General features: G+C 43.5%; 1 protein-coding gene across 2 annotated transcripts; it reads left to right on the forward strand.

The window, feature by feature from the left end:
- Positions 1-1,106: 1,106 nt before the first annotated feature.
- Positions 1,107-22,353, forward strand: RAB27B (RAB27B, member RAS oncogene family). 2 transcript variants are annotated; one of them, XM_063319953.1, is made up of 6 exons: positions 1,107-1,224; positions 14,107-14,278; positions 16,402-16,487; positions 18,888-18,991; positions 20,083-20,206; positions 21,561-22,353. In XM_063319953.1, exons 2-6 carry the CDS (start codon positions 14,126-14,128, stop codon positions 21,748-21,750), a joined length of 657 nt encoding a protein of 218 aa, XP_063176023.1. In that variant the 5' UTR covers positions 1,107-1,224; positions 14,107-14,125; the 3' UTR covers positions 21,751-22,353. The 2 variants fall into 2 exon arrangements, with proteins under 2 accessions (XP_063176023.1, XP_063176024.1); XM_063319954.1 differs by lacking the exon at positions 1,107-1,224 and adding an exon at positions 5,027-5,047.
- Positions 22,354-24,551: the final 2,198 nt, after the last annotated feature.

Here is a 24,551-nt window from a genome sequence, read left to right on the forward strand (position 1 = left end):
CCTCCAGGGATGGTGATTCCACCACTGCCCTGGGCAGCCTCTTCCAATGCTTGATAACCCTTTTCGTGAAAACGTTTTTCCTAATATCCACCCTAAACCTCCCCTGGCGCAACTTGAGGCCATTTCCTCTTGTCCTATCGCCTGTTCCTTGGGAGAAGAGACCGACCACCCCCTGGCTACCCCCTCCTTTCAGGGAGCTGTAGAGAGGGAGAAGGTCTCCCCTCAGCCTCCTTTTCTCCAGACTAAACAAAATAATGGTGGTTTTTTTTTCAGCAGCAGCGAGCACTTGGGTTAACAGTGATCGGGTTAGCACTGGATGAGCTCTCGCAGCCGCACAGCTCGATCCTCATGGTTTCGGGATACTGGGTTAGAAATAGAGCCCGACTAGCGAAATGCCTCAGATTGAGTTTTTGGAACCAGGAGATGGATTAATGGGAAAAAATGAGTTAACTTGAGCTTGCAAGGCTGTGGAAAGAAGCCCTTTAAATTTCTTCTCCTCAGGTTTCAGGGGGGTGATGAGTAACAGGTTACAGCTGCACTTCGCTCTGGACTAGGCCCTGGAGAACTGCTGGTAAAACCCCAATGCTCAACAAAGCCATGGCAGGGCGCAACTTGGGACTGGCTGGGTGGTGGGACTTGGCTCCTCTTCTTCTTCTTCCTCCTCCTTCTTCCAGGGAAGATGACGGCCAGGCCGAGGAAGGTCATGGCTGGGTCCCACTTGGGGCAGGGACTCTCCCTCAGGGACCCAGCTCAGGCCCCTGGTTTCCTCAGGGAGAAAGCTGGAACCCCTCCACTGGTGACTGGCCAGCTCGCCTGAGGGGAAATCAGGGAAAGGGGGGGGGGCTCTACCATGAGACCCCCATCTTCCAGGTCTCCTGACCCGCTTCTTGCTGGCTGGGCACAATTCCTGAGGGAATGGCGATCTCCCCCTCGCCAGCACGAGTCTCACGAAGGCAGGGCGGAGGGTGCTTTCCCTCAGGAGAACCCGGCCGCCCCCCTCCCTGCTCCGTCACCTCCCGCCCCGTTCTCCCCCGGGGGGTGAGCGCCCACATCCGTGCGCCGGCCCTCGGCAGCGACGCCTCCGCCTCAGCCCAGCCTCGGCGCCGGGCTCCCGCAGAGGGAGGTGCTCCGCGCCTCGCTCCTTCCCCCCCCACCCCCCGCTTCTCCATTGCCGCCGACAGCCAGGGGAAGAGGCGCAGGCGGCTCGGCGCTCCCGGAGAACAGGTCTCTGAGAAGGGGGAAGGAAGAAGCGGGGTGGTGGCGGCGGCGGCGCGGGGGAAGCGGGGCCGACCCTTCCCGCCTCGCCGGCGGCCTCGGCTCCGCCGTTAGCGCGGCCCGCTGAGGCGAGGCGGGTGGGCCAGGCCGGCGGCGGGGCGGCCCTGGGACTTCTCGTGTGTGGAGGGGAGGGTAAAATGGAGACCCGGGGTGGGGAGCCGTTTGCGGGGTGCTTTGAAATCGCTTGGGGAAGGGAAGGACGGGGCCCGGGCTGGAACGGAGCGGCAGGCGGGAGTCCCCCGTCCCCCCCCGCGACATGCGACCACTATCGCGACTGTATTCTCCTCATGACAGCCCGGGAAAGGTGCAGTGGGGGTGTGGGGTGTATAGATTTCTGTCATATCCTGCATTTTCGAGCTTGCGAACGTAAAAGAGCTGGCTGGTAGGAAAGGGAAGGGGCGGCAGAAAGCGTCTAGTGAATGATGGGTGTAAATGAGCGGTGCGTGTGAAGCATGAAGTGGAATTCAGAATGAATTATTCCAGAATGGCCAAATATAGTTAGCCCGAAATAGTTCCTCCGTGAGCAGACACGTTTTTACGGCGCAGTGTCTGCTGTCACTCCCTAATCTGGGTGGAGGAATGAGATGAGAATATGATATGAAGTATATAAAAAGATCAGCTGAGACGGAAGCAGAATGCGCTTTTTCATTTAAAAAAAAAAAAAAAGCCGGTTCAGATATACCATGAATAGTATTGTTATGCCAATGTACGGTTAATACTCTTATACCTATTAGGTCAGATTATTGTGGAGACGGCTCTTTCATGCGGTTCTATGCACTTTGCAGGGATCATGGAAACAGGTTTGGTCCTTAAGTTCGTAGCCGAGCACAACTTTTGCAGAGTTTAACTGAAGCGTCTTTGCGAGTGGCTGTGGCAGGAGGAGGAAGGCAGGTACACAAAGTAGCAGAGAAATACTTTGCCTCTCCTGAACTCTTTTTATAAAAGTTCTTTTAAAGTAGCTCTATGCTGTGGGCTGTAGGCGGAAAAAAAAAAAAATGCCAAAGGTAAAATGTGTTGCATACTTGCTGGCATATGGGGGGGAAAAAAAGGCCTGAGTCTTAGAGTTATGCTAATTCACACCAGTGAGAGAGAGTGTGACTCCTCTTCCAGTTCTTTAATCAGACTTTGACTCCAAGGAGAAACAGTTTTCCCATGCTGAAAAACTCTTCTCAACAAATCTGGTGGGTTTTGGCTGTGTGTGAAGTTCTCAAGATGGGGTGTTACAAGTAAATGCGCAAGAAGGCACTGTTGGCGGTTTTGCACACAGCATTGTTGGAAAGCTCTGTTAAAACATGGTGCTAGGGAAGTTTGAACAGCTGCAGAGAAAAGCGACAGCTCTCATGGTGCGGCGCTTATTTTTGCCTTCAAAGAAACAGCAATATATTGCAGCCTGCTAAAATGTGCGAACTGGGGAGTAGCAACACACTCCCTTAGAGCGTGCCTAGAAACTGCTAAGGCTGACATATCACAACCTGGTCATTACTGAAATACATGCTGTCACTGTTTAAAGCTGGCATAATAGCGTCTTGAAAAATATACTGCCCTTGAGAGCATGTCACAAAATACAGTTGTATACTGCTGACTTGTGTATCTGCAAGCTGAAAGTTCCGATTTGCATTTGGGAGAGCCGGATAGTTGTTTTTTTCCAAGGAGAAGCTGTTCTTTTCTCACTGCTCATGCGTTGCAGCCTCAGTTTTCCAAGCTGATTTTCCTGTTAGCATGTGGCAGGTATTTGGTCTCAGAACTGCTGCATAGGCGACTATAAGTATACGTTGTGCTGGTTCCCACGAAAGCTTTGGTTTTGCTCTTTCTTTCATTGAGAAGCAAAATAGCCGAGAGTAATTCAGCAGTGTCTGTGTTTTGCATTTTGTGTGTTGAAATGTGGCATGTGAAACAATGTTGTCAGTACCATAATACAGCAGGTCTGGGTTTGATTTGGATGGCATTAGGAAAAAGTTTGAGCCTGGCGATCGGTCTTTCCCCCCTGCCACCCCATGGTGATGTTGGTCGCCTGGGTGGAGGTACCCGTGTCTGACAGCCGAGATGAAGCGTTACCCTGTGCCTGCAGCCGAGTACTCCCTGTTGCGGTATTCCCTGTGCTCCGTTCTAGTGAATGCAGCGTTATGAAATGGCCAGACAGCATGGAAATAGGCAGTTTCTGTGATCTAAACCACAGCAGGTTTATCAAGCAATGTATAATTCTCTGGGATGACTGCTATGCAGTGGACCGTGTAATCTTGAAATTTTGTATCAGGAAAGGAGCTTTATGTTTCCTTTCAAATCTTGGAAGAACTGGCTAATTCCCATATCTTAGAGTGATAAAACTCATTGCTAATCTTGCATGTGGCAGGTCCTAATTCACTCTTCGTTCTTGCCCTCAAAACCTTTCATTTGCTTGTTTGCCCCTAAACCACCGTGTCCGCTCCCGGCACCATTGGCGTGGGCCTGGCAGAGCTGGGATTAACTGGGGTGGGGCGGGCATGGATGTTTCTTGAGAGACAGAAGGAGAACCAGATCATGTGAGAACTTTGGAGGTGATGTTTCTGGTGTCTGCTTGCCAAGCCCTCGTGCGAGCAGAAGGCCACTGGCACAGAGAGAGGAAAAACATACCTTGGGAAGCTTGCTGGTAGCGGCACGGTCGCAGGCACAAGCAATATCCTGGGAGGAGCATCACAGGGAGTCAAGGCATGAGAAGACCTTTCTCTCCGGTACATCCTCAGAAGAGAAAAGTAGCTGTTCTCTCTGCAGCTTTAAGGGGTTAAGATTTCTGGGATAACCAATTTCTGCCTGAGCAGTACAATAGACTTTAATTCCTAAAACCTTTTATGGAATAATCAGACTGCTTCAGTGTTCACTTAAGACTGTCTGCTGTAGAAAGAAGCAATGATTTACTATTTCAAAAGCAGTGATTTAAATGGATAATAGCCATTAGCTTGTTAGAACTAATGACTTTATATCTCGAGGAACCTTCTTTACAATTCACAGTCCTTAAAAAGCCACAATAAATGGGATCAGATTATTTGACAAGCCAAACCGTTTTGATCACTGTTGTACATTTTTATTTAAACAGAATGGTGCAGGGAGTGGAAATCTGCCTTACTGTGTGGAGGGAGGTGTAGCTGCTGTTGTGGCTAACAATTATTGCAGAGATTGTTTAAAGGGACACTCCAAGTGTTAAGAACTTTCCAAGCCTGTCCTAAGCAATAGGGAACAAAAGGCATTAATTTTCAGTTATGCCAAAAATCTTCTTTACCCTTCTGACAGCAAAAGGGAAACTGCTTTGAGGATTGCAGAAGGGCTTTTGATGAAGTGCAATCAAAGGCATTTACCTGTATAACACTCCCTGGGATCCGGTGTGAACTGGCCCTTTAGGGGTTTGAGGGAAACATGTAAAGCTGCATTTCAGCCACGGAGAAGCCTCTGTGTTTCTAGGTAAACCCCTGGGATATAGTGAAGTGCGTTTGCCACCCTAACGGAGGTTTGGTATTAAAGGAACTGAAAACCTAGCCTGAAGATTTTGGGAAAAGCAGCAACGTATAGAAACACAAATGTGTCAAGGGTGTATACAGCAAATAGCTTAAACTATTGTAACAGCAGCTTTGGTTCTTGTTCACTAAAACGCTTTACTCCTTTGTCAGGTGCAACTGAGATCTCCCTGGCTGCAGTTTAAGCCCAGCAGAAGTGGCAGAGAGCTGGTCCCTTCCCCTTGATGGCTGTCCTCTCGCTCCAGAGGAGGCTGGTACCAACTGGGAGCGTGGCATTTCTCAGTCAGGTCCTCAGTGTCTGCAGCGGGTATCTGTAACAGGGCAGTCTCGAACAGGCGATTCTTTTCGGACAGCATTGCACACTCAGTTTAGTTCCTGCTAGCCTCAGGCAGGAGAGTATGGGCCACTTGCACAGTGGTGCAAATTAATGAAATCCAAGGAAGCTGCTTTTTTTTAGCAAGAGGGTGTCTGTTAAAAGGACATCATCTCTACGGGAATGGTGGCTGCAGTGTTTCAGAGCTCTAACAGCTGCTGTAGCCATCAGTAGGCTCCACTTGCTGGTTTTTGTCGTTTACCAAACTGATACGGCTTGGTTTCCTTTTTTTTTTCCCCTTTACTATACATACAGTCCATTATCTGTAGGCAGCACAAAATAGAAATTCTCCTAGTCTTAATCTTGATTCAGACTTTCCATTAGATGCTTCGCTATGAAGATGCTCTGAAAGACAGGTTTGGGTTGATTCGGGGATCAATTACAGGGCTAACGATGGCCCCTGGCTGATCGTGGTCAGCCCTGTGTTCCCCTGGTGCTTCCAAAAATATTTTTGGAAGGAAATTAGAAAGGATCCATGGTAACAAAATCGAGCTGTATTGGCCAGCCTTTGGGCTGACTAACTGTAAACCAGCAAACTGTTTAGTGGAGCGGTGCTGTTTCTACCGTTGGAGGACGGCCCCAACTATCGGGACAGGCTTTCTGAGCTGTGGAGTTGACTTTCCTCCCCTCACCCTCTTGCTCTTTACTCTGTTGATAACTGTTCATTGCACATATTGATTCATGTATGCAGGAGGAAGGGGAGTGTTATAAAAAACATGAGTAGCTGGCAAACGTTCAGGTCTTTTAGATGTAATCATCCAGTTTGGAGTCTTCATCAGCATATCAGGGTTTCTAAATTTAAATAGAGATCTGCAGAAAAACAGTTTAACAGTCACGTGTTCGGTGGCAAAGGCTGGGCTTTGTCAAAGGAGTTTTACAAAAGATTTATGATGAGTTTTGGATTCAGAACATGAATTTGATAAGGTCAGGGAGAGATGAAGTATGGATAATGATACCATGCTTCTGCAGTTAAAAGAGAAGTCTAGCCCACTTCATGTCTTTCAGATAACTATATTAGCTCATAAATTTTCATAGAATTTATTTTTTTCCCTGACACACAGACAGATAACTAACATAATGAATGGTAGCTTTTGCTTGCCTTCAAAAGAGCAGGAGAGTTTGAACAGCAAGTCGGCAGGGAGCTACTCGGCATCTCCCCTGGAATCTGCTGCGTGTTGGGCTGTCAGCAGGGTGGGGAGTGACCCCGCGCTTGTGACAACAGTCTCGGTACTCCCTTCTTTCCCATTTAACCAGGGGTACTTCCCTATGCACGTCCAATCCTTGTACAAGTTTTGGACTTCAAAGGGAGTTAACATGATTTATATATATTTTATGAGATATTTTTTTTCAATGAGCCACTGAAACTTCCTCATACTGGCTTTTTTCCTTATTAAATACATTCCTGTAAATGTCGTTAATGCCCGTGCTTGTTTTCCTTTTTGAAATGTGAATTAAAGGTTAGAGTGTTTGCCATCTGGGTTATTTTACAGTGGCAGGATTCTGTTGCCTTTTGCAAAATCCATTTCTGGCTTGTATATTTTGCAGGTATTTTGCAAATCATCATTATTTTCTGGTCAGCAGAACAGTTATATTTGTGTAGTCAATCAAGTGTGATAGATTGGATTACGTGCTAAATACAGACCTACTGTGGCATGGTCAGCCCAGAACTAATTCCTGTACTTACCAAGCAGGTTTTTGAAATGATGAAATAGAGGAAAATGTGTATGGTTGAGTTATAACTCACCTCGTACTGTGTGTTTGGCCTAGAGGAAGAAAAGCACTGGGGAAATGTCGTGATAACAGCTTCTGGTAACGGCTGGGTGCGGTCCTCGTCTTTGCCTTTTTTCTTTTTTTTTGTATTGCATGTATTTTTCGTATTGATTAGTTCTGAAAATGACTGAATTAGTCACTTTGTCTCCCTTGCCCACAAAAATGTAAATATCTGTTTGCTGTGTGTATATGTAGTGAGAGAGTTTTTAGGCAGTGACATTGCATTGGCTGGAAGGGAAGAGGTTCAGTGCTGCTCTTTAAGTACGACTCCAGGTAGCAGAGCGCGCCGTGTGAGAAAAGGACCCAAAAAGGTGTGGGTATGTGAATAGAAACCATGGATGGACGTGGGTCACTGAGAGCGTGCTGCTTGGTTTATTCTGAATAATACCCGTGGGATGTGTGGCAGCGTGAATGGGTTCTCGCTTAGGAAGTGTCTGGTATTTACGCATCTATATAGAAAGCACTATTTGGAGATTTTACTGGTTTTGCTTGTGTGAATGCTCACTGTGGCTTCTCGTGAGTCAAAGGGGATTTTAAAGTGGAACCGGCTCCTTCGCAGGGCACACGTAGCAGTCAGGAGTGTGGTAGCGAACTCACCTTCTTACCTGTGGAGTTATGTTCAGCCTGTGCTCAAATAGGTGAAAGCTGAAAGTCCGTGTATTTAAAGAACTTCTAAAATGGAGTATGTTCTGTATATATTTCTTTCTCTATTAAAAAGGGTATCCTGGCTTACCAAAAGACAGTAGCGTGTGGCTGTGGCTTGCCAAGAGTCTTTTACATACTGAAGCCTGAAGCTGTCTGCGCTCAAATGCTGTGAGGCATCCGTGCCAGAAAGCGTCTGTCTGGTCCTCCAGGGTTTTCCACTGTAAGGAAGAAAATGAGGAAAGATCATTTCTTTCACACTAATGCTGCATTTGTTACGTATTGTTGCTCGCAGCTCCTGTATGGAAATGATTGTGTATGCCTGATTTTGAGCAGAGAAGCCAGCTTTAATTTCATCTCAGCATAGCTCCAGTGAGTTGTTTGATTTTTTGAGGGGGAAAAAATGTTTGGCTCATTGCGGGCCATTTACTTGGCAGCTGTGAGGCTCTGCTTTTTTGGCAGATGATTGCAGACAAATTATAGCGTGATGCTGGGATGACTGGACGGAGTTTTATCTTATCTTTCCTACATCCTGTCTCTTTCTCCCACTCAGGAAGGACTTGTGAGGCTACTTTCTGATAATGTACTCTTAAATTTAATTCTCTGCCTGTTCCAGTTTGCATTGCAGATGTTCTTGTATGTTTTCTCTGGTAGGGAAGAGGTGTCTAACGTGGCTGTGTTAATGAGTTTGATGTTAATAATCTGATCAGTGTGGGGTTCTATCTTGGACGCTCCATCAGCAAGAGACGTTGTCCCACAGCAATTGAGTAACAGGTTGTGGGGGCTTGAGGGTGACAGGGGACTAGACTTTCGTTCTTCACTGTATTGGTTGTGGTTGGGATAGAGTTAATACCAGTCAGAATCTTGAGGATGAAAGAAAAGGAAGTTTTATGGTGTTCCTGCAGAAGACCAGGGGAGGCTTTCTGTTCTTGCTGCAGAGCTTTGCGTTTCTGTTCAAAGGATGTAGCTAAAGAACTTCAAAGACCAGCCGCGTCCAAGTCCATCTTGGGATGTCTTTCTGCTACAGCCTGTATGATTTCTTTAGGAGGATAGATGGAGCTAGAAATAATGCATTTCAAAACTATCTTTACGTAGTGACTCTGATTTCCAACAGGAACCTGCTGCCGTCAGTGTTTTTCATCTCCTAGAAGTGACTCTGAACAGGAAACCTATCAGGCAGCCTGTCCTCCCACAGATCAGCTTTGTCTAGCTCTCTGCTCTTTTCTTCGTTGGAAGTCTCCGTGCAGCTCTCTGTTTATCAGAAGGTTAATGGTATGTCTGTGGAGAGGCTGGGGATGAGAAGGGCTCTTCTTGGTGGTACCGTGCTAAATTTGGTCAATGCCCACCTTTTCTCAGGCCCTTTGCGAAGTATTTTGAAACTGTGTGTTAGTATTGGGGTCATCTCTCTCCATGCCACATGTTAGTCATGAGTTCCTTTGTCACCTGTGTCTAATTGCTGACCCTGGAGAGATCCAAGAGTGGGACCTCCAAAGGGAAAGGGTGGTGCCACAGTCATTCTGGGGGATCCTGCAGGTCATCTTCATGCGGTCTGGTACCTTTGCCTGCACTTAGACATGTCATCCCATGACCTGGGGCATGATAGCTCATGCCATGCACGAAAGAAAGTTGGATGGGGTCAGTTTGTAGTTTTTTGTTGTTATTGGGTCTATTAATCTGTTGCTGGGCTCTTGGAACAACATTGCAGTTTATTTCAGTGTCACGTTTGTGTCAGCTGATGACAATGCTAGGCGCCAGAGGTTGTCAAAAAAAGGGGAAGTGGTGAAGGTCTTCATGGTGCTGGAGAAGTCAGGCTCCAGCTTCGCTGCAGCAGAACCAAAGAGGAGCAGCAGGTCTCCCAGTGCCAGCTGTGGTGGGGAGTGTAAGAACTTGCCCACAAAGCCTTCCCCTGGTCAGCTCGGGGTTTGCTGATTTGAATAAGCGACAGTTACTCTGTGTGTGTGTGCTGTGCCTCTGATACCGTCATCCCTGAGTTGGCCCTCAGGACAACACTGATTTTTTTTGTTGTTGTTGTTGCCGTTTTTACATTAAAAAAAAAAAAAGCTTGGATGAATAGTAGTGGTGCTGGTTTATTTTGCTGCAGAGGGAACCGATCTCTTGCCGACCAGCTGCTGGTACAATATGTCTGCTGTGATTTTATATCCTGCACTTTTTAGAGCTAATGCTATTTATACAACATTTTTGTTTGTTCGACTCTTAGCTAGCAGTGTGTCAAGGGAAATAAAATCTTACTTTCCAGAACTAACTTTTCTCTCATTGCTCACATAACTTTTCCCTGGTGATATTCCTGTAAACTAGGTACCTAATTGTTGAGCTCCTTTCAACAACTCTCTCCATTAATGAGAAAATGTGTTATCAGAAAATCTAGTAGGTAGTCTATTTGATTAGGAAAGTCTTTTCAAATTTAAAAATAGGCAAAGTTTGAAATTTAGAAGTTTTAAAATTTTTTAATCCTTTCCAATTCTGAGAGGGTAAAAGTATGACTAACAGGTTTTAGGTTACGTTCATCAGAATTTTAGCCTGCTTAGTTTGGTTTTGCTGTACATATAAACATCTTGACATGAAAAAGAGTTTCTGAGTTGAAACCATTTTTCTGCTGAGTTTGCTCTCAGCCAAAAGTAATTTTTTTCAAAAGCAGTTTAGTTTTCAATGAATTGCCTTCCTCCCAGTTTTTAAGGGACACACTACTGATGGAAGAAGAAAACCAGACTCAGGACTTCTCCCCTCCGCATCCCTTTCCGTGCGCTGGGGTGGGTCTTCTGGTGCAGAGTTGAGTTTTACTTCAGAGAGGACCACAGAGCAAAAGCTCGGTGCCCAAGGAGTCGATTTCCCTCTCCCCGTAGGCTATAACTGAATGTCTTAAGGTTTGATTGGTTTATGTGAAGCCGTATCTCTCCATCGAGAAAATATTCTCTGGAGTGTCTGCTGGCAAGTGCCAGATTTTAAATGATCTCTCACACTGTAGTTAGAGAACATTAAACAGAGGTGGAACAAAATAATCAATCAAGAAACAAGACGCTGCTTCTGGTCTAGATGGGAGTCTTGTCTGCCAAGAAAACAGAAAAGTGTTTTTTAAATCAGACTCCGTCTCGATGCACAGCCTGGAAGAACAGCATCAAAACGTCACATTTATCATCCTCTGGCTGTTGGCCATGTTGGCAGAGAGGGTTGAGAGGGACGGTCAGGCGGCCTGTTTGGGTTTTTGTAAAGCTTAATTGGTAATGTGATATTAGAGAGACAGCATGGGCTTCAGAATTGGAGGGTGAGATTGCGGTCGTTGGGTGGCAAGTTGGTTTTGGTGTGTGTGGGCGCTTGCAGGTTGACTGAGCCCTGCAGGACAGACGGTGGGGGAGACCTCGCTGGTTCTGGCTGCAGGTGGTCTGTGGTGGAGACACAGGCATGGCAAAATGACTCACTGTCCCTGGTATTACAACTTCAAGACCATTTAGATGTTCTCAGGGTGGTGAGGACTTGAAAGTTAGGGTTCCAGGCACAGGGGAGTTTTTTGAATGTCGTCATGGAAAATTGTGAGTCGAGTTGCTTTGTTTCTACAATATAAGACTTTCATATTACAGCCCAGGGGTGTTTCTTTTCAGTAGCTCAATATATTGAGCCATTTAAAATTAAGAGTTGAATGAAGTATATTGCACTTTTATTAAAATGCCTTGTTAATAACCTCTTAATAGAAAATTAGGAAGTGTTTTTCAGATTTTCACTAGAGGAAATTACCTTGAAATGAAATCTTTTTTTCTTTAAGAACCCCAAACCTCCTCCACTGAAGAACCTTACTTTGTTTCAGATATCACGGTGTCTGATTTTTATACTTCAGTTGTATGTACTATTTAATTTAACATTTGTCATGAAACAAAATGAAACATTCAGAATTTTCAAACCCAGTTAATTATAGACACATTTAAAAGCATGCCTGGGTGTTTATCTAGTAATAATTATTAGTAATCAGTCGTAATTTTAACTGTTTAATTCTAAATGAAATTAGAATCTTAATGCTAATATTACCTGCGGAACAAGGACTTAGTTTGCTGTACTATGGCGTTTTGGAAGTGGTAAAACAGTGATGGCAGTGGATCGGTCTGGTCTGTGAAACTCTCCCAGCACCTGGGTTTTTGTGAAGCCTGCTCCTTCTGTCTCCATCAAGAGCTGCTCAAGGAGAGGAAAACTGTTTGGTGGCTTCAGGTTAAAATCGGAAGGATTAAAAACCCCTTTGTCCAACCGATTACTATTTTACTTTCCCATGCAGTACAGAGGAGGAGGAGAGCGAAGTCAGGGTAACCTTGCCAAAAGCTACCACTTCCCAGGCTGCTTGCGTGCTGCGATGGCAGGGGTGACTGCCTTGGCTAGCGCCGGGCTGGGAGAGGCTGCAACGCCTGGGCAGCCTGTGCTGCAAACGGGCAGGAATTTCTGGAAAAGCAGCCAGTGCTGGGAATAGGAGTGCCAGCTGCCTTCTCGTGACACGCTTACAAAAATAGGTTTTTAATCATCCTAGTCTGATGTATATTTTGCTCAGCATTTACAGGTCTGGTGAATTCTGAATATTCTGCCTTGCATATTTGCATAGCAAGGAGATGCTGAACTTCAGCTCCCAGAGAACATGGATATTTGGGAGTAGTGTCCAATCCTAAATTAATACTTTGTATTAATGTCAAGCATTTGGGGAAGACTTACCTCCCAAGATACCTTTCTTTTTCTGATTTGTTGAATGAAGTGTCCAAAGAACAGTTATTGCATTGATCAGAAATACTTTGATTTTGATAGTCCTCAAACTTCTGGGGAGAAATTACTCATGCTCAGTGGAAACTTTTGGTAAACTTGAGATATTCTGGAAAGGATTAAAAGCATTGAATTAATTTCTGTGAAGCTGCTGTGTTGGTGCTCTGGCCTCCCCCTGCCCAATGCAGACCAAAGGCAGTGCAAGGCAGAGCAGCGCTGTCAGATCAGGGGCCTTTTTCTCTAGCTTCGTTAAACCTTTATCATCAGAAGATTAATTTCTCAAAAGCTTGTTCTGCCTCTCTGGGTGGCTCTACATCTGTCAAAGGTATAAATCTCATACAATGAAACTGCTCAGCACGCAGCCAGCTTTTTTTTATCCTTAAAGCTGTTGAAATACAGGATAATCAAAATGGGCTTAGTTCGCTATTTTAGTCCAAGCAGGTCGGTGCTTGCTAATTTGAATGCTCAGAAAGGTAGATTTTATTCTGATGGAAATTAAGGTCTTGTACTGAAACAAGCAGTAGTTTTTATGAATGGGATATGGCCCAGGGTCTCCTCCTCTGATACCATAGTAATTAGAGATCTGAGTGGAACGGATGTTCATCCGTGCTGAGGATTAACAAGATGTTGGGGGGGGTGGAAAAAAGGGCTTAGATGATGTTTAGAACAAGGTAAGAGAGGATGTCAAGTAGGTGGTGTTTCATGCGATTCCAGTTTTCTCATCATCAGGGCATTTCATACATGTGAATAAATATATTGTAGGTCTATTTCTTACGTAGGTCCCCTTCCCTTCCCCTGTAGGGCTTCATAGCAAATACTGTCAAGAGCATTTGCCAGTAGATTGGCAAGATTTTCCTCTTTCTGTAAACTTGTGGTAGTTTCTGACATGTATATTTCTTTTACAAGTACTTAATGAGGTAGGTTTGCTGCTCTTGTTCACTGGTATGTATAGAAAAGAGCCTACAACTGCTGTCGAGGTGTGTGAGCTGTCGGTGGCTTTCTCTGGATATTGGCCACTGGCGGGTGGCTCCCTGGGCTGCGGGAGATGTCCCCGCTTGCCGTCACAGCAGCAGCTTAACCAAGGCACGGAGCTGAACCCAGGCGGTGGGCTGGCCATCTGCTTTTCATTCTTCTTCACTCCAATAAGTATCTGCAGCCTTTGGTGAGGAGGGGGGGTAGTGTGCTTTGCAGAACAAGGCAGTTGTGGGTTCATCTAGTTATACTAGGGAGTAAACTGCATTTGAGCTCTCTCCTTTTATTAACAGTGCCCCTGGGATAATTGCTTACTCTGCTGTTTTAATTAGTTCTTTGGGGGGTGGGGGGGGAATATTTCTTTCAAGATAAAAGTAATGTCATGTAACAGTGGTTAGAGCTTGAGCCCTGAGAATGGTCCTTGCCGTGTCTGAGTTTCCTTTTCACATCTGTTTCTCCACTGCCCTTTTCTTCAAACTCGTAATAAAATAGTTTCAGCAGCAGGATTTACCCCTAGGTTTCACGTATATGTTCATTATAGGCCTTATTGTTATCCTCAGAACAAAGATAATCTTTTGGTCCCAAACTCTATCATTCTAAGCTTCAATTTTATTTATTTAGAAAATTGAAAGTGTAGGTTGTATTATCTCCTGCCACCTGAACAGAAATTGCCAGTTTCGCTGCTGCTTTGCATTAGCGTTTTTCAAAATACACAAACATAACGTTCAACCTGGAGCACAAGCAGTAGCATTTAAATGAACAAAAATAAAAGTGAGGTAAAAACAAACGGAAAGGTTTTTTTTTTTTATCATTAAATATTTTTTTTCCCTTCTCTTTACGTAGGTTCCTAAAAATTAGCACTATGACTGATGGAGACTATGATTATCTGATCAAACTCCTGGCCCTCGGAGACTCTGGGGTTGGAAAAACAACATTCCTGTACAGATACACTGATAACAAATTTAACCCAAAATTCATCACGACAGTAGGGATAGATTTTCGGGAAAAACGAGTGGTAAGTTGTCTCATATGAATGATACTACCTTTTTTTTTTTTCTTTATTCATTTCTGCTGAAAACAAATTTTATGTAAATGTGTGCTGCCTCTCTTACTGCAGGGTATAGCATGTGCTGATAGTTTCCTGGTTTAGTTTTTGGCTTAAAGAAGTCATAATTAGGAACTAGATGGAGGGGAAAAATGCCATTATCCTTATCCTGATGTTGGATCATTAAGTGGTTTATTGCACAGTGGTATAAAAGGATCTTTCCAAGAGGAGGTTTCCATAGTGCTAGTGAATGAGGTATATATGACTAGAAATAACTCTGGTCCCCAAACTCATAGTTTAAATAGAAAAGATGGAAATGTAGGGAAGCACAGAAGTTTCAGCTTATTCCAGATGACACAGGAAATGAGGCAAAGCACAAGAAGCGGTTCCACCAGCAGGACCACGCTGCTCCTCTGAGTTGCTGCCAGCAGCCAGGCCGGAGGCTGAGCGTACGAGCCTGAGATCGGGAGTCCTCGTAGCTTAGGATCGATGTGCTGCGTAATGCAAGGTGTGCGAGCCCGCTCTGCCGTGCTTTTCTTCCTTGGTGTTAAATAGAAGGTGAGAGTCTTCTGTAGTGTTAGTCAGTTGCTTTTTATGGCTATGAGGGCGCAGTCGCTTTGTTTTAATTTAATGTAACTAATGTATCTGTTCATAGATCCTGACAACTGATACAGGCTAAATACAGGGGAGAAATTCAGCTTTCTAATAGGAATCCTTCTAGCCTGCTTGAACAGTAAAAACATAATAAAGACAGGATATTATTAGACCCTGGGCAATTATTTTAGTCATTTCCTTAATAAAAAGAAATGTAAATACTTGCCCAGTTGGAAGATGGAGACCTCTTTAAATTTGCTTCTTTTTAACTGAACATTTTAAGCTCATATTATTTCAGTAGGATACCACACAACGATGGGCATCACTCCCCCCTTCATCTTCCCTGGCAACTTTTGCATGACTGCCAGTACTTGCGGCTGCTGATGGGAGTTCACTTTTGCCACAGGAGGTTCAGGGGTCCCCCGAATAAAAGAACTGTGGATCTGGATTATGTCTTAAATTTCTCATAGTCAGCACTATGCAAGTTCAGGCCAGTTAAACGTGATGCCTGGGTCGGAGCAGAGCCTGGCTCTTTCTCTGCGCTGTGGGATTGCACTGATATAAGAGTAAAGTATTAAAAGCACAGTTTTATTGCAAGGAAATGTCTGAACATGCAAATTGCCAGAATACTCTTCCCCTGGCTGGTCAGACGCTCGTTAACGTGTTTTGAACATGGATGCTGGATTCTCTCCAGAAGGTTGAACTTTTCTGCTAAAGGTTGCAGACAGATTTCTTCTGTAATTTTGCGTTACCGTACATTTTGGGGTAAGATCGTTTATAAGTGTGGAAGAAACTACATCTTACATGAAATCACCAGCTTTGAAATGTCTTGAAGGTCTAGCTAATAAATTGTCTTCAAAGAAAAGATGTCCAAAAGGTTAAATAGGTGTGGTTTTCTGTCATGTAAAAGCCATATTAAAATTGCCGAGAGTCTGCTAAACTACCTCAGATAACAAAAATGGCTCATACTTATTTTATCCCCGACAGCTAATTTACATACTGTTTCTCTTTAATAAAGAATTGAGCCCCAGCGAAAGGTCACAGTGATTTCTTCAAGCAGTATGAGTTTGCAGTTGCAGTTAGTAAGGAAGTCATTAATGTCCAACAGAAGTTAATGAAGAAAAAATAGCTTTTTATAATAGTGGTTAATTCTGTCAGCCAGCTGTAAATTTTGTAAGAACAGCAATGAAACAGAACACAGACGGCTTGCTCAGCACAGTGTTGTGCCAAGCTTTAAAGAATTGGTATCTAATTTGAAGTGCTAAATATGACCAAATTATCTTTAAAGTGCAGCTTTCATAGACGTTTCATGTGGCTCCTGGGTTTTTAAATATTGTTATAAGCAGCCCTCTGAAGTGGCTTTTAGAGGTAAGAGTCAGCTTTTATTGAAGGACTGAACTTTACTTACTGAACTCCATATTGCTTTAAAAAAATGTAACAATCTGTGACCCAGGCGATGGATTTCAGTGCGGTCTGTACTGATTTGACTCTCTCGTTAGGTATACAACAGCAGAGGACCAAATGGATCTCCAGGAAAAGCCTTCAAAGTACATCTCCAGCTTTGGGACACAGCCGGACAGGAAAGGTAACAGAGTTCGGCTCGTTGCAAAGCACTTTTCAGTTTTTGCACATTTCTGGATAAACCATTAGTCCATTCAGGTGAAAAATATCAGAAATCCTCATATTTTAGGACAAGGAAAGTATCTTCCAGAAATAAAGCTTTTTTTCTGGTGCTGCTTCGATGCAGTGATCAGAGGATCTCAGCAAATAGGACTGGAGGAACTGAAGGTGGGCAGCACTCGGTCTCATTTCTGCCACGTGTGGGTTATTGGTTCATTGGTTAGCTTTTTTGGTTTGTTTTCTGCTGTTCTTTTGACTTGGTAATACATTCCACATCTCCTCTGGAAGATACTGTATAAGCTACCTAAGTGTCTTGTTCTTGTGTTTTGCATTTTTTTCTGTTAGGTTGGACGGTAAGACACATTCTGCTGAAGCATGCAGGACTGCACTGGCACGCGTGTGGCCATCAGACTGTGGGAAGTGGTTATTCCCCTTTATGCTGTACTCTGTGGCCCCATCTGGAGTACGGTTTCCATTCTTGGGAATGCCAGTGCGGGATACTTTTTACTGATAAATCGAATTCCCACGGAGTGCCATTAGAACAGGTCAGGAGGCAGAGACATACCCTTAAATCCTCTCCAGTTTACATGTCCCGGGCTTGCTCAGACTTTTCTGTGATGAGCAAGCTTTCTGTTCCATACCGCCCCAGGCCTGTTCCAGCCTCACCACCAGCACGCAAGTGGGATGGAGAATTCTAGTTCAAGTCATACCAGTGCTGAATAGTATGGAAGAATTGTTTCTTATCTTACTTTTATGGTTTTGGTTGTTTGCCGCCTTTGCAGCAACATACCATGGCTGACATGTTAAGTTTGTGACTGACCAGAATCCTCCTTTGCAAAAGGATTGTTCCCCTTCTTCTGTGTGCACGCTTGTTTGTTCTTCCCAAAGACTTGTCGCTATTAAATTTCATCCTATTTTTCTTTTTTTAAAGGGAGAAGGGTGCATGCTGCTTTCTTAAGCTTCCCCTGGCTAGTTACGTATGCTGGTTTTTGCTCTCATAAAGTGTGCGAGGTTGCCCTCGGTACGACTACTGATGTCATCTGTCAACAGGGGAAGAAAATGTGACTCACACCTATTTGCTGTGTAACAATGACTGAAGAGCAGCGGACTGAGGCGGACTTTTTTTCCTTGCCCAGTGGGGAGGAAGGAAAGTTGTGATGAGGCAGATTTCAGGTTTTCGGAGTGAGCAGTGCGGAGACCGTGTAGGAGGGGTTGCTGCTGGGTGAAAAGCAGAAGAAAGCTGGAATTTTGTGTCTGCATCTCTCTCCCTTTCTCTCAAACACCGTTTGTGTATACACCTCTGCACAAGGCTAAACATTGTGAAGCTATTTCCCCCCCCCCTTGAAAAGACACCCTAAAGGTAGCGTCTGATATGTTTCTGTGGGAGCTTATTTTAAATTTTCATGGATGTGTGGCGTAAAATGCCAGTTGCTGTTTCTGCTACTGCAGGTTTAGTGCTGTTTTGTGACGTAGTGGATCCCTGCTGTATACAGAACTCCATTGCACAGTTTTCCAGCACGCTCCGAATGTTTTAATATGATTTGGACGTTCTTCATGTTTCTGATTTGAACAGGCTTGTGACCTTTTGGTGACAACAGAGTTGTATTTCCCAGTTTGTAGTTTCATCCAGCTTATGGCTTTGCAGGAAACCTGTGAACCATGTGTCCCTTGTGACCGCACGCTTAGAGACCGCACACTTCTGGAGCAGTGTGTGGCGAGAGCCCTGCGAGGAAAGGTTACATCTTCCTTTTAGCTGAACTTCCTAGCAGACAGTCACATCGAACAATCGAAAACATGTAAACAGCCGCCTACTCTTCCTTTGTTTTCTTTAATATTGACTATATCAAGTCGTGCACGTTCATTGACTAAGTGTGTGTAATCTCAGCGGGTGAATCCGTTTCTATCACTGTGATCTGTGATACAATAAATGCTTCAGTATCTTTTTTTTTTTTTTTTTTTTCTTTTAACCAGCCCTTCTTGCTCTGACACTCTCGGTTAAATCAGGCAGAATTTGAACTAATAGATTAGTCACTGACAATGTTTATATTCTCACATATAAGCTTCCTCTGGTAAATTACTAACACACTGATTAATAACATTGATTGGTGTGATGCATCCTAGCTAAAATGACAGTCAAGGATTACTGTACTTTGGTTTTACTTCCAAGGGGAATGTATGTCCACTAAATATTGCAGAGTCTTCAGATTTCAAGGTATTTTTTAATAGAATTTTTGCACAAGCAATTCATAAAAGGTTTACTTTATCTCTTCTTCCTTCACTCACTTCAGGTTTGCCAGGAAAGTGCTTACCTTAGAGATCACTTTGTATTAATAGAGCTATGTTGTCTTTTTTCTTCCACCTTCAGATTTCGAAGTCTCACCACAGCGTTTTTCAGAGATGCTATGGGCTTTTTACTAATGTTTGATCTCACCAGTCAACAGAGCTTCTTAAATGTCAGAAACTGGATGAGTAAGTAGAACCGTGGAGCTTGCGTTTATCGGTTGACTTGAAGCTTTCTTGTGTATTTTAGGCTTCTAGGTTTTATGGGTGTCATCATTTGTGAGCTGGAAAATGCTTAAAGAAAGTAGTTATGTCTAGTGCAGCCCTAAGTGGGGTACTTGCAGCCTGTAATTTGAGGTGAAAGCTTCGTCAAATTGGAAAAATACATATTTTCTTTTCTTTTGTTTTTATTTTGGCATGGTAGACTGTTTTGGGCGTATTCTTAATAACCTTGTTTGGGTTTGGTACAATTCGAATAAATCTCTTGCCTCTTGAAAATTCATGGCATTTGACACTTCCTTGGCCATACTCTGTATTTTAGATGATATACAGGAGCTTGAAAACTGTACTTGGGCTGTCGCTGTTATCTTTATGGTGTGGTTTCTATTTGTAAAGCAGCATGTCATTCCTTCCTGTCTGCTTTGAGGTTTAAATTAAAATTCAGATTGGGCTTTGAGGATTTGGTTTGAAAACGCGTAGTGTTTGCTGCTGTTGGTTTTCCTGCAGACAACAGCTCGAGTAAAAGTGAAAGAAAGGTTAAATTCTTAAGATTTGTTTTTAATTGAGGGTATTTAGAGTGCTGGAAGGACAGAAGCCAGTACATTTCCAGCTGGCGGTTTTCCAGCGAACAAGCTGAAGTGGAGATAACATGAGAATCCGGATTGCTTTGTGAAAACAGCTCCATCAGATCGTACCTAGCAGCGATGTTTCTTCTTGAGGCATTCCATCCTCCCACTAAACAGTCCCTGTCATCACAATCCACCACTGCTTGCCAAGCATTGTGTTTAGTGCACCTCATTGCAGTTAATTCTTGTTTTATGTTGGTAAAATAAATACTGGAAATAATTTTCTAGTACCATTTCTACTTCCTATTTTCAAAAATTCCCCTTAGCAAGTAAATGTATGGCAAGGAAATGTGCTTGGCATGAAGTGGTTAGCTGGTTAGTTTAGGATATTTTGAGGTGGGGAGCAAGAAAGGTATTTTGAATTATTTTGTCAACAATCTTGGTCTCTAAAGCACTTCCAGCCTTCTCTTAACTCCTGTTTGTTTTTGCTTCTAGGTCAGCTGCAAGCCAATGCATATTGTGAGAATCCAGATATAGTCTTAATTGGTAATAAAGCTGATTTATCAGACCAAAGGGAGGTAAACGAAAGGCAAGCAAAAGATCTGGCAGACAAATACGGGTAAGCAAATTATGACGGAAGCTAAATTTAGTCTATATTGGTAAATGTGGCTGATGAGTGGTTAGAGATACTTGCAAGTATACTTATAAACTCTAAGGTTTCTATCCAATGTGACATCCAACTTGTCACACTTACAGACTGACCTGTTTGAATAGGAAATAGGTAGAATGAACCACACTGTTGCTGTAGTTTGGCCAAAATATTACAACGTGAAAATTAAGGCTGAGATGGAATGTTCTTACCAGGAAAATACCATCTTGGGATGTTAGCTTGTCCTGAGAGTTCAGGACAGAGTATAACAGAGGCAGATGAACACTCAGACCTAACAATATTTATAATTTGCCTTTCTAGTTAGTTTGGAAGTGGAGACACCTGTGGATTTTGATCAGGTTCTAGGTTTACAGTAGAACTGAATTTATTCTGTTTTTCCCTGATGGATAATAAAGCTATTAATGGTCGTTTTCTTGTTCTAGTAAGCCTGCCTTCTACACTTCTTTGCACTAATAATATCTGCAGGCTGTCATGAAACTGGGTAAATTGGCTGTGTAATCTGTTTAGCAAATAGTGCTGTGCCCTTACATGGGCAAAAAGAATGTCTACGCTTTTCCGTAGTTGCCCTCACTAGACAGTAAGGGATGTTCGAAGAGAATTGGGCCAGCAGCAGAAGGTGGACTGAGAGACTGTGAGGAGTGATAAGAAAATCAGACTTAAAAATATTAAAAGAATATTAAAGAGTTGTGTGCAGGCAGGTAAGGAGGACAGTGACGCTGAGGAGAAGGTAGTTCATGCCAGATTTTGTATGATGGAAGTGCTGGAGCAGTTGATAACCTTCTCTTCTGAAAGAGATTATTTGTAAGGCAATATTCTGGATTCAAAGGGGATTTCGGAATGAAAACATCTAAGTTGTGCTTGTAAGTAGACAGGAAGGGAGGGAGATATACTTACAGCAATAGTTGTTAGCTCTCTGCCTAAAGAAAAAGGTAGCTGGTATGTTCTGTGGTCCCTGAAATTTTCTGAGATGTAGATCTAGGTTTCTCTTTAAAATAGACTTTCTAAAGACTTTTTCAGCCAAGGTTTCTTCTGATGTTATCGCAATTTGAAGTCAAAAAGCCAGGACACTCTTTTTAAGTTAATGTGGCGGTTTTGAGCTGGTGTCATCATGCCAGTTTGTGCGCAAAACAGGAGTTTGGGTTCTGCCCAGCAGGAAAATAGAGTCCTGACAAACCAGAATTCTGTCCTATTCATTTCATTGCATTAAGCCCAGCATTGATAGCGTCACTGAGAGTGTTACAAAGAATTGAGTCTCAGTTGTCTTTAAAAGCCTCTCCAGCAAACCTTTTCCTTTCCACTGTAGCATACCGTACTTCGAAACAAGTGCTGCTACCGGCCAGAACGTGGAGAAGGCTGTGGACACGCTTCTGGACTTGATAATGAAGCGTATGGAGCAGTGCGTGGACAAGACACAGGTCTCCGACACAGCCAACGGAGGAAGCTCGGGAAAGCTAGATTCAGCAAAACCGGAGGAGAAAAAGTGTGCCTGCTAAACGTCACCTCTAAACTGTGAGAACCAAGGAAAATATTTCATCAGAATGTGGCTGACCTACCACCAAATTCAAACCGGCTCTTTTGAGCCACGCACAGAAGCAAAGTTACATTGTTTTATTGGGATTGTGCATTTTTCTCCAAAGAACTGGTTTAAAACTAGAAGCTGTGTTTCAGTGAGGCTCTTGTGCTGAAATGATTCTTCCTGATACGGTGCCATCATAATGGAAAACTCTCCCACCTCTTCTTCCCCACTCCTTTTTCCCCCAGCCCTCATCTTTATTTTTCACGGGATCAGGATACTGAATAGAGGAAAGTAGCTTTATTTTTTTAAAAAAGGAGGGAAAGAACCTATTGTCTGCATACACTGGATATTGAAATTAAAATGGAGGTGGGTGGTTTTCTAGGTCTGTGCCATTTTTCCACAGAATCCTGTTTCTTTATAATACTTAATCTGCATCAGGGACCATGTGTTTGCTAAGGCAGAGATATAAAAGATTTTATGTGGCCTATTAAGAAAAATCTTTATCGCTTGCACAGAGTCAGAAATGCTGTGAATCCGTCCAGACTGAATCACTGACACGGTGGTTAGGGGGGGTGGGGGGTGTGTGTGTGTGGTTTGGGTTTGGGGGCAGGAAGTAGGGCATTTAATTAAAAAAAAAAAAAATTATCAGGGAATTGTGCAGCATTGCTTGTGTTGCAGATAATCCAAGCAGGGATTGGAGCATTATGGGAAAAAGTTTGGAAGAGGGATTGTGACGCTGCAGGGACAGTTTATAAAGAAAAGAGTATAATGTATGGGAATAGAGATAAACTATATTTTATGAAATAACTTCTTACCATTAGCAAAAAATATTATTCCCCCCCTCAACTGTCTTTTTTTCTTCTTTTTTTCTGGGTAACTGCATATGGCAGGTAGGACATAGCGAATAACTTGTGGCTGTTTGCGATGCCTGGAAGGGAGCTGTAAACTCTGTCGTGCCGAGTGAGCGCCTGAGTTAACGCTATGCCTTTGTTGGGTCCTCTGTGCCCTTAGGATTTCAACAGAGGAAAGATTTCTCAGTCACATGGAGAAAATGTGATGTGGGGACTTGGAGTGACGGGAGTCCGGAATACGTGATGAACTAGAGAGAAGTGTGTTGCAGAAGTTTGCAGGTACCGGTGCAGAGGGTAGGAGTTGCTCTCTTGGTGTGCTGCAGCAGAAGGGTGCAACGCAAAAGCTTTCTTCTACAGGTGAAAGCAAGTTCTAGTGAAAAAACAAGTTGCTTATCACAAACAAAGACAAATACAGGAAAAAAATAAAGAAAAATACTATATTTATAAGTATAGATCATTTTCTAAACCAAGTTACAGCATATTTATTAGTTTACCCTGTCCTTTTTTGTAGAATAACCATTCTGGTTTTATACAGGTGATAGTTAAAGGTCTATTTGTGTTTATTGTGCTTTAAGCTACTTTAAAATCACTGGGAGGGTGCAGATTGCGGGGGGGGGGGGGGAACAGATCTCTTTGGAAGTCGAGCTGCTTTAGTTGGGTTGGCAGGATTGCAGGCTTTCATTTATTTAAATATTTACAGCTTTGATTGATTGAAAATTGCAAACTTTGTGAATAGCAAGCTCGTAAAGTGTTTCAGTGCTTCCCAGAAATGGAGAATTTACCAGATTCACTGCTGAAAAACTAACAGGTTTTTCTGCCCGGCTCCTAAAACAATGTTTACTTGATGATTTGGCATGTTAACAGGGCAGATGGTAACATCCGTAGGAGCAGACCCATTGGGTGAGTAACCAAACAGCTGCGATTCCATGCCAGAAAGCTAACTTGCAGGCTGTAAAGTTTATAGAAGTGATAGACTATACCTAAAGGCTATATATAGTCTAGCTATATAGAGTCTATACTATACAACCAGATATAATGCAGGTCCTTTTGTAGGCTACAAACAGCCCTCATGTCTCGAGGTGGAAAAGCTGTTGTGGTAGTCAACTGGTGATTTCCTGGGCAGAAGGTGTAAGTAGGCTGATACTCAGATAGATTTCCTCAGTTACCTGTGATACGTAGACTGGAAATTCAGGGTTTTCTTTGAAGTTGTGTTGCTTTTTAATATGTAGCATGAAACACACACATAATTTAAAAAAAGCCACAACTGTAATATGTCTTGAATTCCTGACAATGATGATCTGAGGAGCTCCCTGTCTCACTTTCAAAGGAAATCTCTCATTTTGTGGCGTCAGATTTTTGTCTGTTGAATGGGAGTGAAAGAAGTTGCTAAGAAAGGTAAATTACCGACAGTCAACCAAAGCGTGTTTCCCAGAGCAGCGAGTTATCGCTTGTCTAAAAGCTGTTACAAAGCCGCAAGTGACTTCAGTAGCAGACAGATGATTCATGCAAAGGTGTGTAAAATCCCAAACCTGGCAGTGTTTCAGAGCACCTTGACGAAGCTCAGTGGCTTCGATTTATCTCCATTCCAAGGATACAGTCTCTGACACTCTCCAGCGCCGATGGAGCAAGGCCATGGCCAACCGCCACAGCCTGGTGCTGCTCGAGGGGTCTGTTTGGGAATGAAAGGGAAATGACTGTAGCAAAAGTTCCATTGCTTGGTTTGTATTTATATACTTGCTAGTACAAGGAACTGATTATTATTCTGTGCTTTCTAAAAAAATAATCTGTGAATGTATGTGAAACTATTATCCCAAAAGGATTTTGCCATCAAAACTTTGTTTGGAGGAAAGGAAGAGAAGTTGAAACGTCCTGTCCTGTAGTAGCTCTCAGTTATTAAATTCGGAAAAAAGGAACGTGATAAGTGATT

The sequence above is a fragment of the Chroicocephalus ridibundus genome, chromosome Z (genome assembly GCF_963924245.1).
Source record: "Chroicocephalus ridibundus chromosome Z, bChrRid1.1, whole genome shotgun sequence".
NCBI classification, from domain to species: domain Eukaryota; kingdom Metazoa; phylum Chordata; class Aves; order Charadriiformes; family Laridae; genus Chroicocephalus; species Chroicocephalus ridibundus.